The 16,252-nt window shown below is 41.4% G+C and overlaps 1 protein-coding gene across 1 annotated transcript in view; it reads right to left on the bottom strand.

Annotated features, from left to right (window-relative positions):
- Positions 1-540: 540 nt before the first annotated feature.
- Positions 541-16,252, bottom strand: part of LOC112114832 (amine oxidase [flavin-containing] A) — a 51,218-nt gene continuing 35,506 nt past the window's right edge. Inside the window, exons 4-15 of the mRNA XM_024211725.3 lie at positions 15,075-15,179; positions 13,715-13,806; positions 10,715-10,856; positions 10,000-10,149; positions 9,483-9,642; positions 8,568-8,664; positions 6,507-6,560; positions 5,546-5,603; positions 5,011-5,108; positions 3,428-3,539; positions 1,462-1,524; positions 541-953 (exon numbers count right to left, since the gene is read on the bottom strand). Of these exons, the coding sequence (XP_024067493.1) occupies positions 798-953; positions 1,462-1,524; positions 3,428-3,539; positions 5,011-5,108; positions 5,546-5,603; positions 6,507-6,560; positions 8,568-8,664; positions 9,483-9,642; positions 10,000-10,149; positions 10,715-10,856; positions 13,715-13,806; positions 15,075-15,179 (1,287 nt within the window). The 3' untranslated portion in view covers positions 541-797. The remainder of the gene's footprint in view (positions 954-1,461; positions 1,525-3,427; positions 3,540-5,010; positions 5,109-5,545; positions 5,604-6,506; positions 6,561-8,567; positions 8,665-9,482; positions 9,643-9,999; positions 10,150-10,714; positions 10,857-13,714; positions 13,807-15,074; positions 15,180-16,252) is intronic.

Here is a 16,252-nt window from a genome sequence, read left to right as displayed (position 1 = left end):
TATAACTTCGCTAATTCACCACTGTCAATTTTAATAGTAGGCCAAGCAGCATTACATGTGTATGGGACAGAAGGTGACAGATCCATAATGTGTCCACATTATCCATAGCAAATGGACAACTGAGATACAGATCTCCACTGTTAGACAAGTGTGGCCATTTGTTCAATAACATACAGTCAAAAAGTTCACCTGCATTCCTTTTTTCTGGCTATATTGAACTAGTGGGGCCGGGATGCTAATTATCTTTATTCATTCAGCTCATGGCTAAGTTCTGTATCTCTAGCTAATAATCAAATATGTTTTTAATTTTTTGCTATTGTAAATCAGATTGGCTTGTCAGTCTTATGCACAGCAGGGATTTTACAGAAGAGCCCTCTAACCTACTCAGCCTCTGCACAGAGATGGATTTAAAACAAAGATATATATTAATTTCACTTAAACAAAAAACATCAAATGGAAAAAAATATATTATCCAAAGGCATCTTGCCCTTTGCCAAGTTTCTACTCTGGATTGTCCCCTCCAGATGTTAGGAAATATGCAATTGATTTTATGCTGTCAATCAAGACAAATTAATGTAGAAGGAAACTAGAAATGCCACTTCTTTCACCACAATTGATCTTTTTGTTGTTGAACTGACCCTGGTTTGAATGGTTTTGGTGTGTTAATGCAGGTGTTCAAAAGAACGTCTAAAGAAGGTCTCTTGCCCTTTCCAGCCTTCCATGTGACTCCTCTCCAAAGATAACCCTTGGACTGGGAAGGGGAAAGCAGCAAGTGTGCAATTTCCCATGGACACTCTTTAGTTTTGAGCTAGCAGCCCCTTTTTGTAGGCAAACAGCCCAACGGCAGCCACTGAAGTGAAGAAAGTGGAAAATCCAACGAGCTTCAGCAGTCCTGGTACAGACGGCAAGTTTCTCTCCCAAAAGGTTGTAGTGATTGGCCGGTCTGGGACATCCTGGAGGAGCAAACATTCAGTATTAGTGCAGGGTCACCTCTGCCATGAGAGGGGAGTACAGAGCTCACTGATGTATTCTATACATCATAGGCTTCTCTTTCTTTCTAACCAAATGGGGGGTCCCAATATACCTTCTGTTGTAATTTGGTCACAATATGGAAAAGGCTGAGAACCACTGATGTAAATCAGACAACAGGCTAGGCAAGAAGGGTGGTCTTGTGGTTAAGGACCTGGACTGGGAGTCAGCAGAATCAGGTTCATTTCCTGGCTATTCCAAGACTCCCAGTAGTACCCTGGGCACTTAAATCATTCTCTGTGGGCCTTAGTTACCCATGTGCAAAATAGCGAACAATATTTTCCTCCCTCACAGGGGTATTGGGAAGATGAATTCATTCATAATGTTAGGTGATCCGAAGCACTCATATGGCTATAAGAACTTAGCTAGGGCTAGCAACCAGAATACTGTGTTTAGCTATTGCTCTACAAATACATAGGCGATAAAGCTTGCCTCCGACTCTGGTTCAAGCATCCAGATTTCATCCTTTGAGATCTTTCCCATCTCGTACAATATCTGGAAGAAAAATGAGACCACATGAACATTCATGTTTTGCTTAATAAGCACAGGCTGGTAACATTAAGTAACATGAAGAAAATGAAAAACTTTTTTTTTTTTTCCATAAGCTAAACGTCAGAGAGACTTGTGCAGCTTTCCCACTTGAGAGAGTTGTCATAGGTTTCATCCCACCAGGCACAGGTGAAAAGGTTCCCTGACAATCTATTACCCAGCCTGAGGAATATTAAAGTAAGTTTAATCTTGCGTCACTCATGAGATTGAAAATCTATTGGCAGTGATGCTGGCTGGATTGCCGATCACATGGACAGGGGTGTAAATTTGTACCTCTGAAGGTTCTCGATTGTGGAGTTATCCCTTGGCTTTTTGGGGAATATAAAAATCAGTGTTTTTAAAACAAACAAAAACCCAAAGTGCTGTAACAAGGGCAGAGGTTTGCAAGGGCATAAAGTGTCTGCAGCACAAATAGGTAAATGTCTTTGTAGCCACCACTGTTAAGGTGTGTAGAGGGAAAGAGAAGGAGGGGTGATCTGAAACACTTATGATTATTAAAATAATATACTAACACATCAAATGGAAGCCATGGACCCGATTCTCAGTCCCACTACGCCTCCTTTACACTGCTCTGCCAGAGTAAAGGAACAGTGTGGATAAAATATAATCTGTGCCCACTTTCAGGTCCTTTTATCCTGGGTATGTCCACACTGCTGCTGTAAGACAGCCTTCCAGTCTGGGGAGACAGACTCATGCTAGCTCTGCTCTAGCAATCACACTAAAAATAGCAGTGAGGATGTTGAGACAAGGATGGTGGCCTGGGCTCGCTAGCTGAGTCCAGACCCCGGGGGTCAGGCGGACTGGGGACTCGAGTGGCTAGTCCGTGCTGCCACCCATGCTGCAGGGTCCACACTGCTATAGTTAGTGTTAGCTCAAGCAGAGTTAGCGGGAGTCCGTCTATCTGGGCTGGGAGGCTTGCTCCCAGCTGTCATGCAGACATACCCGGTCTGACTGAGAAGCAGGCCCTGGATGTGCTGTTTGTTTGCTTGTTTTTTTTTTTTTTAAAAACCCAGACTGTTCGTTGCCCACGATGGATCAACAGAACTTAGCTAAGTGTTCCCTGTCAGAGAGAAGGAGAAGGGAGTGATCACTCGTACTAAAAAAGTCAGATTTTAAGGGTCTATACCTGGAAATAATAGCTAGTGCAACAAATACATAATGAGCTAAACCAAATAATGGACTCTGCTGGAAGTTGCATGGGTATATCTGAGGGCAGAGTTGGGCTTGAGGTATTTATTTTTAGGCAGAAGACAGATTGCACAGGCTTGGATTTAATACTTCAGTGATGAATTTGGTAACATTCTGATTTGTCTGAGACTTCAACTTGTAATGCCTCAAAGGATTTCATAATATACAGAATATAGTTAAACTTTGGCTCATGGTGTTTTGGAATCTTGCCACTGTTCATTCTAGGAGCCCTCTTTCATTAGTACAGTTACCGTAGCTAACGTTCCCAGGGTATGTCTACACTTTGAGCTGGGCATATGATTCCCAACTCAAGGAGACCCACTTGTGCTAGCTCTCAGTGAGGGAGTAGGCTAAAAATCAAAAGTAGCTGCAGCAGCGTGAGTGGTGGGAGGGGATGCTAGCCCTGAGTACGTACCTAGGGTCTCTGACGGGCATGTACTTGGGGCGGCCCTGTCACTCACGCCAGGACAGTTACACTCTATTTTTAGTGCATTAGCCTCATGATGGCTAGCGTGGATATGTCTCCTCCAGCTGGGAATCTCAGCCCTAGCTCCAAATGCAGACATACTCCAAGTCCGATATTAAGATTGAAACTTCCATGAAACATCTGGCCTCTTTTGGTCTTCAATAGCCATGATCAAGGAAAAGTGGCTATCCGTACCTCTCTTGCTGCTCTCTCTCCCGCCTGCACAGCCCCCTCCATGTACCCGCTCCATTGAGTAGCGGTCTCCGTGCCAGCAAAGTAGATCCTGCCGAGGGGCTGGCGAATGGTCCTTTAAAACAAATGTAAAATGTCAAAGGCCACTAACAGAAGGCTGACAATCATTTTAAAAGCAATTATTGCTCTTGACACTAGAGATTGTCAAGTTTCTCAAGAATTCCTAAAGGGCTGGTATGGAGAGGGAAAGAAATACATTAGGTTTTCCCTTAGAATAGCATCTAACCTGCTGCTATGTACAACATGTTAACATTAGTCAAGACAGAGAAAATCCAAGACATAAACTGATCTCTCAGAAGATGTCTCCTTTTAGTGCTTGAATAGGGAACAATCCTAAGAGGCTCCAGAAATGCACTGTGGTTAAATGGATTTATTTCCCCTGTATGGCTGCTTTGCTTTTATTCTTCCATAACAACTGGGTATGAATGATGCCTTTGCAGGGATGGGTTGCTCTTACATTTTGAGATTCAGCAGAACTTTCCCATTTGTAGGGCTGCATGCTAAAGGGGGAGAGAGAGAGAGAGATGCCTCTGTATGCAGAAGGGAAAGCTGCATCTCCTCCTTCAGGACCCTACGCTGCTATAGTTCAGATGTTAGCTGCACAAACTCCATAAGCTTTTTGGGCAACACAGCCACAGGAATTGCACTCCCTTTTCATAGAGGGAGAGTCTCTAGTGGTCACAGAGAAAACACTGGGTTAGACTTTAAACAGCTGCCGGAGACTAGCTCAGACTGTGGGCAAAGCCGTAAACCTCCCCCATCACTCCATGGCACTCAGGCTAATAAAATATAGCACCCACATGCTCAGGGGATCCCCAGCACCCTGAAACATGGACAGGGTATTCCCCAGACGACTGGCAGCCAGTTTGAGAAAAATCTTAAAAGGGCCACAGAGTGTCCCTGCCAAGGATGTAGGGGTTGGGTTGTTCCCATTATGTGCAGGAAGGAGTATCATGTTCGCAGCAAGTACTTCAGTAATAGAACTAGACTTTTAATCACTAGTAGCTGAAGTGGACCATATGGAACAAAGCAATTTTCCTGTGCTCCTAGTTAGGTGTAAGAACTGTATGTCGTTGTTTGTGGGGTTATATATAAGAATTTTACTTATATCCCTATTTGTTTCTTCCCTGTCACTAATTGAATGAGCTCTGCCTGAGCCTGACCTTGCAGGTATTGAGTTAATGGCAACTTTCCCATTGATTTCAGTGGTCACAGCATCCCTCTTTTAGAAAGAACTGAAGGAACATATTGAACATTTTAAGCAGCAAAAACTGGGCAGTGACCTAGTGAGAAGAGGTCTTGTATTGCTGACATAGATCCATTAGCCTGTGTGTTCTGTTTCACTGAAGATTGTGGGTGAAATCCTGCTTCCACTGTTGTCAACAGCAAAATTCACGTTGACTTCAGTGGGGCCAGGATTTCACCCATATGCTGTATGTTCAATGTGTTTTGTATGGAAAGAATATTGTAACAATTACAAAGAAGTTACCAATAAAAAAAAAAAAGCACAATGTTATCTAGTTTACCTTCCATATTGAGACATGATGCCTGGTGGGAAGTAGGCTGTATAACATCCCCCTGAATACTGTTCTTCACTCCAGTTCTTTTCTTCATAATGCACTGGCTGTAATAGTTAACAAGACATGAAAGAAAGAACAAGCCCTTGGCTGGGATATTGGAAATAAAATAAGGAAATATTTGGCATTTAGGAAACAAAACTAGAATTACTATTTTTTTACAATGCTGATACAGGACTGACACCACATTCTGTTAATACTATCCAACAGCACAAAATAAGCAGGTTTCTACTTCTCTGGAGCATTGCTCTGCCATATAATATAGACAACTTTGACAATTCTTATCCTCTTTTCTGGTATAGAGAGAGTTCTTGTCTCTCTCTAGTGTTTGGGGTTCACCAGCAGCTGGGGAAGTGGGTATCATATGGCATAACCTGTATTGCTTTTGAGAACTAAAATGTAAATGTTGTCCTTGCTTCACCATTCAGAAGAAACAAGTAGTACTACCACCATGTAAATAAAAGAACAGGCAGTGGTTTCTCACATGTAAAGCCTCTTCTGAGCCCATCACTTTGGCATACAGTTCACAGATTTTTCTCTTCCTAAACACAAATATAAACAGTGATCAGAAAACAAGTGAAAGAACCTCATTCTTTGCTATTGTTCTTAACATTAAAATCTGTTTCAATACAGGTTAAAGTTATTTTTGTATGTGCAACAGATTCCAAGTTCATACTCTTAGGCCAAATTTTCAAACACTGATGCCTAAGTGTTAAATCCCGATATCACATTTGGGAGGCTCCTGCTGGACTGCATGCCATTAAATGAATGTTTGTACAGTTATCTGAGGATGCAGAGTCAAATTATACTCAGGTTCACTGGTATAAGTCTGGAATAGCTCCAGTGAAGTCAATGGAATCACTCCAGATTTACAACAGGGTAGCTGAGAGCAGATTTTGACCTGTAAAATACTCAATGGTATTTTATTTATTATGAATAACAAAATAGGCTTCAAACTGGACTCTTCTTTCATATATGGTTGTGGAAACAGTACTGTTGTAGACACAGATGTTTATACATGTATGTAAATAATAATAAATGTTAGAATATTTCTGTCTGGCGTGTAGGGGAAGGATACCAAACGTTATGTTCCTCAGCACTCCCTTCATTTCACTAATGGACCAGCTATGTGAAAATGGTCAGGAAGGAAGGAAGGAAGCATTTTGGAATCTTTGCAGTAACCAGCAGTTGTCACAGACAAAAACAGTGCCCCAAGACTATCTATGAAAGATAATGTGCTAGTGATAACATGAAAAAACAGATAGCATGTGGACACTTTAAAATATCCTTAAACTGGATTCACTGAGGGCTGTGCCTGCTTACGCAAGCTGAGTTTGGACCTCGGAGTTTGGAGAATACTATTATCTGTAGTTACTCTATGTGTATATAAAATTACTCGGTGAAGCATCCTAAAGAACAACTCTTTGAAATTTGTAAGTTCTTACCTCTCTTCTTTGCTGACATGTGCAAGTCTATAGGCCTTTCTTGTAAGGATAAAACTAAAGAAAAAGAGGACATAAATATTGTGCAGTGTCAATACACAGACTGATTTACAAAGCAAGGGCATAAAGTCTTTGCTTAAAAAGACTTTACAATGAGTGAGACAAACACACTACTGGTAAGTCTAATTCTTTTATCATATAAAAAGCTTAATTATCACAGAATACATTTATCCATATTCAATAGCTTCTTGCATTATATCCGGAAACGATCAGCTTGTACAAAGAGCGCAGGAGTAAAGTGCTCCTTGCAGGAAGCTAACAAAACTGATTACCACGTGCAGTGCTAGCTGAAGCTTCCTAATGAGTTGTAGGTGTAACCCCAGGTACAGCAACTCAATCTTAAGGTGATGGAGGCATGGACTACTGCCAAGGGAAAGTCTGGGGGAGATCTCAGAAAGGGGCCGAGCCCTTTAAAAGCAACTTCATCTACCCCTGTTAGGATCTGCACAGGGGTCAATAGTACCTTATGGTAACTGGTATCAAAGAGCGCTCACAGTTCTAGAAGAATCAATAGACACCCCTGTGGTGGAATTTTCACAATTGCTTTGCATTGGCCGAATTCTCCTCCCACTGCAGTGAGCAGGACAATGCCCATTGACTTCAGGGGAACGGAATTAGGCAACACCCTGATCCTTATCCAGTGTGAGGAGAGAATCAACCAACACAACACGTGCAGCCTCTCTTTCCATATCGAGATCTAAATCCGAATTGGCTAAGATCGAGACCTGAGTTTCTTTGAACTGGGCTTTAGTTTTCTTGTCCCTCTAAATTCCCAGGTAGCTGCCCCTCCCACAAAGCCAATATAATTTATTTTATTAAAAGATCCATGATTAGGTCAGCTACAGGGCAATTGCAGGGGAGTGAGGCTACAGTATACACAACATATATTTTATGACAAGCAGTTTAGAAGGCTACAGTCACATTTCTATCAGTAATTGCTCTAAAATGTTTTCAGCTAGAGTCAAAATTGATTCCTGGAATAATTCCATTGACTTCCATGGAGATGCACCTCGGGTGAATTTGGCTCCTGGAATCCTTTATAAAGTTGTGCATACTAGCAAAGAGATGATCCCAACATTGATTTTAGTAGTAAGAAAAAATATTTACATTCCTGTTGTTGGCAGTAACTTGAGAGGAATGTTAGGGGGTTTCATGGTGTCCAGAACAAGGACATTTTAAAACTTTGTGTCCATAATGTTACACAATTCAAGAGGAGTGTTAGGCTCTCCCTGTATGGTACTGTACATGCAATTATTTGGTGTATATATACACAAGTGTTTTTTCAGCTTGTTTGGAAGGTTCGTCTTGGATTTAAAATGGAAACATTTTGTAAAGTTTTTTTTTAAATTTATATTCACTTAATTCACTCTTTTCAAAAGCCACGAAATGCTGTTACACATTTTCCAGCTCTCCTTCCAAAATGAAATGCTAAATATTTGGCAGTTTCTCCAGAATTCTAAATCTGTCACTGAACAGCTGTGCTTTGACCGAATTACAAGATGCTGTGAGGAACAGTTCTTCATCTCTTCAATGCATTGCAGATTCAAAACAAACAATGGCTTGTCAACTGCATTTTCAGTATTCAGCATGGCCAAAAGAGAAGGCCCAGTATAGCTGGAATAAGATGCTTGGTAAATCTGAGTAAGAGAGGTTTAATTTCTATGGGCCCAATTCTGCAAAACCCTTAAATGTGTGCTTAACTTCAACCACGGGAATAGGCACATTGGACAATGTATCTCCCTTCCCACCAGCCTCCTCAGCACTGGCCTACTTACAGCTGGTGCAAAGCCTCGCTCCAAGGAATGCAGAGGCTTGAAGGGGCTGCATAGCTACTTTATCCCACACAAGAGGATGCCCAAAGACTGCAGCTGGCCCAGAGTGCCTTGCATGCATCCTCATAATGGGTGAATAACACCTATGGTGATTTGCATGCTTCCCAATCCCCTCCACAAGTCCTTTCACAAGTATCTATAAATCTAGGAACATGGACTAGGGGTGCCTTACCCTATAATGGCAGGCACAGATCCATCAGGTTTGGAATCATCTAAGGTTATTGAAATTGGAGCTTCTTCGTCCTCAATAAGCATGCAGGCACAGTAATCTGACAGGAGAAAGGAAACAGATATAACAACTGCTGAGTGCTATTTACTAGTAGTAATGAAAAAACTTCAATAAAAAGTAAATGCATAGCTGTTCTTCATTCACTGATAATACCTAGAAATCTGGAATCTTTTTCTAGCATTCTCTCTCTCCCTGTCAGTACAGTTTCCCAAACTGCGTGTAGACACACATCCTAATTTGTTTTTAAATGGGGACTTTGTTGCTTTGTATGAATTTATTTGTGACTCACAGAAAGTTATGGAGACTTACTCTTATCAAATAACAGAAACTGCAAAAAAAAAAAAAAATTCAGACTCTAATAAAAAAGTAGCTTGCCCAAAACAACACCAGAACCCTATTCTTGGCAAGTCTACTCAATGGAGACTCAATCTTGTACTCCTTGTGGAATTCTCAATGGGGATTACACAGAAGTAGGGTAGAAACAGAAGGGTAGGACATAGCATAGGAATTGCCATAGTGGATTGGACCCCTGGTCTACCCAGTCTAGTATCTTGCCTCTGACAGTGATCAGATGTTTCAGAGGTAGGTGCAAGAAACCCTGTGGTGGACAATAGTGGAATGACTTAGTGGCTAGTTGAAGAGATATAAATCCTCATAACATTAAAAAAATTCACCTGTTTAATGCAACAGTGGCTGTTCTGATGTTGGAAATGAAGCATCCTCACACACAAAGTTTTGGAAACAATTTTTTTTTGCCCATTCTCCAACACTTAAAGATGATAAACCCACGACTTTAAAGTTATTGTAGCACTAAACTCCCAAGTTCTTCATTTCCCCCCGTAGTTGATACCCACGTACCCATCTTCTTCCAGAAGGCCTCTTTATAGTACATCATACATTTAATGACAGAACCCATAGGAAGACGATGAATTAACTGGTTTCTTTCTGATGGTAGTTCTGGGTTGAAATGGATCTTTGTAGTCAGGCCTGGGGGGATGGCACTAATCACATAACTGCCCTGAAACATAAGGCACTGATATATAACACACACACAACTGCAATCTTAGGTATGAACAGAAATATTATTTTCCTTTATTTAAGATGACCTTTGTGGGCGCTATAATATAAAATAACACAATAAAACAAAGCAGAGAGAAGGTAGACTAATGTCAGGAGCCAATTAACAATCTACTAATATGAGACCCAGTCATAAATAAATCAGTAAAGTAGATTCAAAGACTTTCAGGGGAATTTGAGAAGCAGAGACATACAAATGTGTGGTGCTGATTACATTTGGCTAAGAGCTGCAGTGGACATTTCCGTCCCGTCCCCCCCCCACACTAAATGCAAACTACTATTATTTTTATTGAATTACCTCATATATCTCATGGTTTAGAGTCTCCACGATGACATTATCACCTGACTGATCAATGCGAACTACAGGCCTCTCCAGTTTAACTCTGCCTTTGAGGAGGTCCTTTATCCTTTCTGTAATCTGACCAGAACCCCCAACAAACTTCCGCTCCTGGAAACAAAAAACCCCACCAAGAAATCATCATTAGAGTAGAGTCTATAATAAATTCTGTTAACACACGAGAAGATCAGGGTCAGATTTTCAAGTGCACAGAGCCCACAAAAAAGGCCAGATTTTCAAGAGTTGTTTTGAGTTAACTAATCAAGTTATCCAAATACACTTTTTACTACACTTATATTTAGTTTGAAGTACACTTGCTTTGTATGCTTGAAAGACGCTCATACATTCAATGATAAGTGACCATGGAAACCAAAATGGCAGATATTACAACAGCAGCAAAAAAAAAAGAACTATGTTGAAGAGATGTGGGGAGGGAAGTTAAATAAATTGTCCTGATTTAACTTGAGGCCTAGATTGATTAGATGCCACATTGTACAGAGCTCCCATAGATGATAATTTGACACCTTCAAACACATATTGAACTCTTGCACCGTGTAAACTGATTATTCATCTTTTCATTAACTGCAGAGAATGTGTTAAGTTTGTGCAATGGAAAGGGAACACCACACTTGTTCATTATGGTCTCAAGAAAGGAAACATGTATGACATTCTGTACCTGCCCCCCATTGGTTACGGAAAATATCCTGGTTGTCCCCCCACACAGCTTCAAGTACCACAGGAACCAGAGAGCAGAGACCTCATGTGGCTCAGAGGTAACATTGATGTTCACAAAGAGAGTAGCAAACTCTCTGGCAGTTCTGTATGCAAAATAAAAGCAAAGACAACAGGGTTAGGAAATAGATATTAGAGCTGGGTAAACGTTTTTGGATAATTAGTACATTCACCAAAAATGCATTTTTCAGGACCCTGAACCAAATCACAAATTCAGGTTGAACTTAATAGTTTCAGCTGAAAAAAACAGAATTTTTTTTTGCAAATGTCAAAATGTTTTGGTTTTGACATTTTGTTTTGGAACTACACTTTCAAAATGAAATATGATTTCAAAACAATATTTAAAATATTTAATTGCACCTGAACAAAATGTCTGCGTTTTTTTGTTTTGTTTTGGTGAGAAAAACCATAACAATTCTGTTTTGGTTCAAAACAGGTTTTGTTGTTGTTGTTAGCCATTGAACTTAAATTCAATTATTCACTAAACTCTAATAAATATTACTTTGCTGTTGGCTATTATTAGTTTTTCATTATTATCTTTAAACAAGGTTATTACCCAAAAGCGCACAGATCATTTTTGCTCAATTCAATTTTTGGCCTGTAGAAAGGACTATTTGAATATGTTTATATGAACTTCCCTACCATTTTCCCATTCTTATTTACCCTGCTTCTTAACTAGTTTCCCAGTTGCCACTATTGCCACAAAACAAATATTTTTCTCAACAGGAGATGCATTTGATAGCCAGTTAGTGGAGGTCTTCTGCCTTTCTCCTCCATGGGGAGCTCATCAAGTACACCACTCCCACCGTTTGATACGTCCCTGGTAGTTTAAGGAGTACATTTCCAAGGCCACTCCTTACTCTCCCACATGTCACTGCAATAAATTTTATTGCCTAGTCAAATTTAAGTTCTGCAATGTACAGCAACGGCAGCAATCATAGTAAATATAGATACACAGGGACAAATTCTCTGCTGGTGTAACACCACTGAACACAACATTCACCTGTATTTCACTTGTGATTTGTTAATTAGTATATACTAAGTTAGATCATTTATGAAAGACAGTCAAAGTGCTTCCAGATAAAGTTTCATTAACAGAGAGAGAATCTCTATTGATTTGCTGAGGTAACCAACTTAGCAAGCTATCTCTGATGGAATACGTAACTTTTGAACTTTTACAGCCTTTTCTTCCTTTGGTTCTGAGGGTAGATTTATTTTCTTAGGCATGCACTTTACTTGCCTTTACAAGTTATTGGTGTGGATCTGAAAGAACCCAGCATGCAGAAAGATCAGTTTCCTACTTATAATACTACCATTCTGAACAGCAGCTAGAAAACTTTGATTGGTTTGAAGGGAATAAAGCAGAGAGAGTTTTGAGTTTTTGAACGTATCTCAGCTCAACATCCCTATTAAGATTACAAGAATCAGCAATAGAATCAGTTTTGTTCACATTGCACAGAAGCACCGTAGCATACAGATTATTATAAATCTAGTACTGCTTATACATCTGTGAGTTATTGACTTAGAAGCAAGTCCATTTGGTGTAGAAAGGGTTGCTCAGAATTACTTGTATAGACTACAACAGTGGTTCTCAACCCATTATGGGCTGCATAAGCAGCTCTCTGTGGGTTATGTGGACCACATCCACACGTGTGTGTATATATATATGGCCCTGGGGATGTCACATGGGCCGCAGCTGTGTGCTGATTGGGCTGCGGGTTGAGAACCACTGGACGACATGCATGGGCAGACAAGTGGCTTATATAATTAACTGTATGGAAAATATCATGCAATAACGATCAGGACAGAAACCTAGTGGCCATATTCCGTAAGACTTAGAGCAGAAGAAGGATTCGGAGAAGCACAATACCTTGAGGGAGAAAGTAGTCTGAAATCTTTGATATAGTACTAAAAAGTAGTAAGAAAGAAAAGGCAAACAGTGCTGAGCTGCCTAAATAAAAGGTACTGTACTAAATATAGAGGAGGAAGCTATTCTAGTACAGTGTAAGGGAATGGCACAACAAGGTGGGATATGTTTAATACAGTCTACCTGGTTCTGTTTGCTTTATTATAGTGAGGATTCTATGAAATGGGGAAGGAAGAGCAGACCACAACTGGAGGTGTTGACTCCACATCCATGCAGTGGTGTTTTTATTCACATAGCACATGGAATGTGCATAGCATTTTATAGACAAGGAAAAGACAATGCCCATTCCCACAAAAGCTTACAGTCTAAGATGGTGCTCCCAGGTGCCGAACACCCTCAACTCCCATTGGGAGTTGAGGTGCTCAGTTCTCACAGGAGACGCTCAGCTCCTTGCATGTTCAACTCTCTTAACCTGCCCTCATAGACCATCTGCTGTAAAACCCATATATCATTTTTATTTATTATGTTTGGGCTTGCTCTAATTTGTCAATTTTTTTATATACCACACCGCCAAAAACTACCCTAGTTGTGGCCTCACTAATGCTGAACAAAAAGAAACAATCATTTAACTTGTTTTACATGGGGACTTCTGTTGAGACAATCTAGTATCACATTTGCTGCCTTTGTGATGGCACAACACTGTTAATGCGTTCAATTTATCATCCACTATACCTTTACAACCTTCCCTCTTCCTACTGTCTACCCAATTATCCTCTATTCTTTGCTTGAGCATTCAATTATTTCTTCATAGATTAGCCACCTTGCCTTTGTCCTTACTGAATCTCATTTCAGTGATTTCAGAAACTTCTAATTTGTCAGGCTCATTCTATATTTTTAACTCTCTCCTCTTAAGTGATTACAATCCCTTTTCCCTTTGTGTCATCTGCAAAACTGCAGTCTGACCTGACCCACTTGAAGTCAATAGGAGTATGATCAAGACCTCCGTAAGTGCACTTTACACCCCATCATATAATGTGCCAAGGAAGCTAGAGGATTTTAAAGTAAAATGTTATCTACTTGGTCCAGCAAATTTTGTCAGTCAGCTCTTTCATTGTCATTTTGTCCCATTCTGCAGCATGTGGGGCCGCCCAGGGTGCATCAGCAGGGATCTACAAATGAAGTCAAAATATTAAACTTAGTGCATAGTATATTACTACCTAGTCATATTTAGTTTGCAGCCCCAGGCCTGCTAATATAGTGGGTCAAATTTGCTCCCACCTACTGGTACACTGGTGTAAATCTGGACTCTCTCTCTGTTTCCTCAATAGATACACTCTTGCAAACCCAGAGTATAACTGAGGGCAGAATGTGGCCTTTTATGAACACTGTAAAACTGAACAACACATTTAATGATGATCTGCTGCCTACAAGTCTCAACACAGGAATGCACTACTGTTTATTTGAATCTTGTCAAAAGAAAGGTATCAGAGATTTCTGGGAGAAAGCATGCAGTATAGGTACATCATAATGCATGTACCTGATCCTGCAAAACCTTACACATGTGAGTAACTTGTCCTTGTGTTAGGAAAGTTATAGATGTGTGTAAGTCTTTGCCAGATTGGCCCCCCCTTTCAGTAGTAGGGTTATGGAACAGTTGACAGATATTTGAAAGTTTGGAATCCTCTGCAGGGATTTTTTTGCACAGTGGATGGTCAAGAATTTTAAAAGTTCCATTTCTGAAGCATTTACAAATTTTGATTTTAAAAATATCACCGCTCTGAACTAGCCATCTTACGCAGCTGCCCATGAACATCAATATAATCATAACAGGTATTTCTAGGGAGAGATAGTAAGCCTCCACGCCCCTCCCCCCCCACCCCCAACTCCTGGCATGGCCTTCCTGGACCTTCAGTAGGGGTAAGCAGGTGCTAAGCACATCTGCTGCTTTGCCCCATCCTTGAGCACGTGGGCAGAGTCTTGACTTTGCCTCTTTCCCAATACATTGGACAGCACAGCTGTGCCACCACAGGAGGTAGTACTCCCCTACTGGGCTGGATTAGTAACATATTGCTATTCTCCCCAAGCCAGGCAGGAATCTTACCTCTGTGATGTACAGTGCTTTTCATGGGGCCCTGCAGCTATACCCTTTATAAAGGGTAGACTGTCTAAACACAGTCTAGTCCTCCATGGTCCAGGGTTTGACATTTTTAAAAAAGTCCTTTAGTAAAATAGTACATTTCAGCCTCCAATCTTTAGCCATAAAATCACTTCTACCCTTTCAGTGTACGTGCCCTGATATTGTTCAGTGTTTGTGGTTGTTGTCTGACATGCCATATGGGAATTCTGAAAGGATTTTTCTGAACCTATTCCCTATGACACCAAGACCGATGGTGTAATCTCATAATAGATATATATGCAGTCCGCATTTATATCATACCTCTTTCCCCATTTCATTCATTGTCCTCCACAGATTGTTATAATCCAGGTAAATTATGGGATTCCATACTGGAGGGAATGCACCCCGGAATGGGTAGGACTTCCCCTGAAATGCACAAATAAAGGTAACCAACTGAGATACAACACAGAAAATGGATCAAGGCTTCGCGGCAGCACAAATTAAACAGAAATTGCAATTACCAAAGCAATATTATAATTAACTTTCAACCCAAAAATTCTTTGTAAATGAATCCTGGGCAAATTTCTGCTGTGAGAAATGCTGATCAACAAGTAGGCCAGGTGACAAACAAGAAAACCAAGTTGTCTTAATTGGATCCCAAAATTCAGTTTTTGTAGCATCTGGTTTCAGATAATAGAGCAGATTTCAGCCATGCCTGAGGGCTTGTCTACACATAAAAATAATCTGGAATAAGGTTGGGTGTGACTTTAAAATAGATTAGCGATTCCTGATTAACTCCAGGGCCGGCTCTGGCTTTTTCGCCGCCCCAGGCGAAAAAGCCTCCGGCCGCCCCCCCCCCCTGGGGGGGGGGGGGGGCCGGAGCGCCGGGGGGAGGGCTGCGAGCCCTGCTGTGGCCCCGCTGTCCCCGGCGGCCGGAGCGCCGCGCCGCCGCCCCCCTCCAGGTGCCGCCCCAAGCACCAGCTTGGGTGCCTGGTGCCTGGAGCCGGCCCTGATTAACTCCATGTATGGATGCTCTTATTCCAGAATAAGAATGTCTTAGGGTATGTCTTCACTACCCGCCGATCCGGCGGGTAGCAATCGGTCTATCGGGGATCGACTTACCGCGTCTCGTGAGGATGCGGTAAAATCGATCCCTGATCGCTCTGCCGTCGACTCCGGAAATCCACCTCGGCAAGAGGCGGCAGCGGAGTCGGCGGCAGCGCGGCAGCGGTCGGCTTTCCCCCGGCCTCACCGCTAGGTAAGCCGACCTAAAATACGCAACTTCAGCTACGGTATTCACGTAGCTGAAGTTGCGTATCTTAGGTCGGAACCCCGCTGTAGTGTAGACCTAGCCTTAATGCACAAAATAGCCACACACAGGAAATAGCTATTCTGGAATAACTCCTCAGGAAGACAAGTCCTAAATGTTAAGTATTCCTTGCTGCTAAGCCTGTTACTGATGGTTGAAGCTGAGACGATTTGGTGGTTCACACTGAGCA

Source organism: Terrapene carolina, unplaced genomic scaffold (assembly GCF_002925995.2).
Source record: "Terrapene carolina triunguis isolate 2854851 unplaced genomic scaffold, T_m_triunguis-2.0 Scaffold24, whole genome shotgun sequence".
NCBI lineage: Eukaryota > Metazoa > Chordata > Testudines > Emydidae > Terrapene > Terrapene triunguis.
Note: the sequence above shows the minus strand (reverse complement) of the source record. Positions and strands in the feature narration are given on the sequence as shown.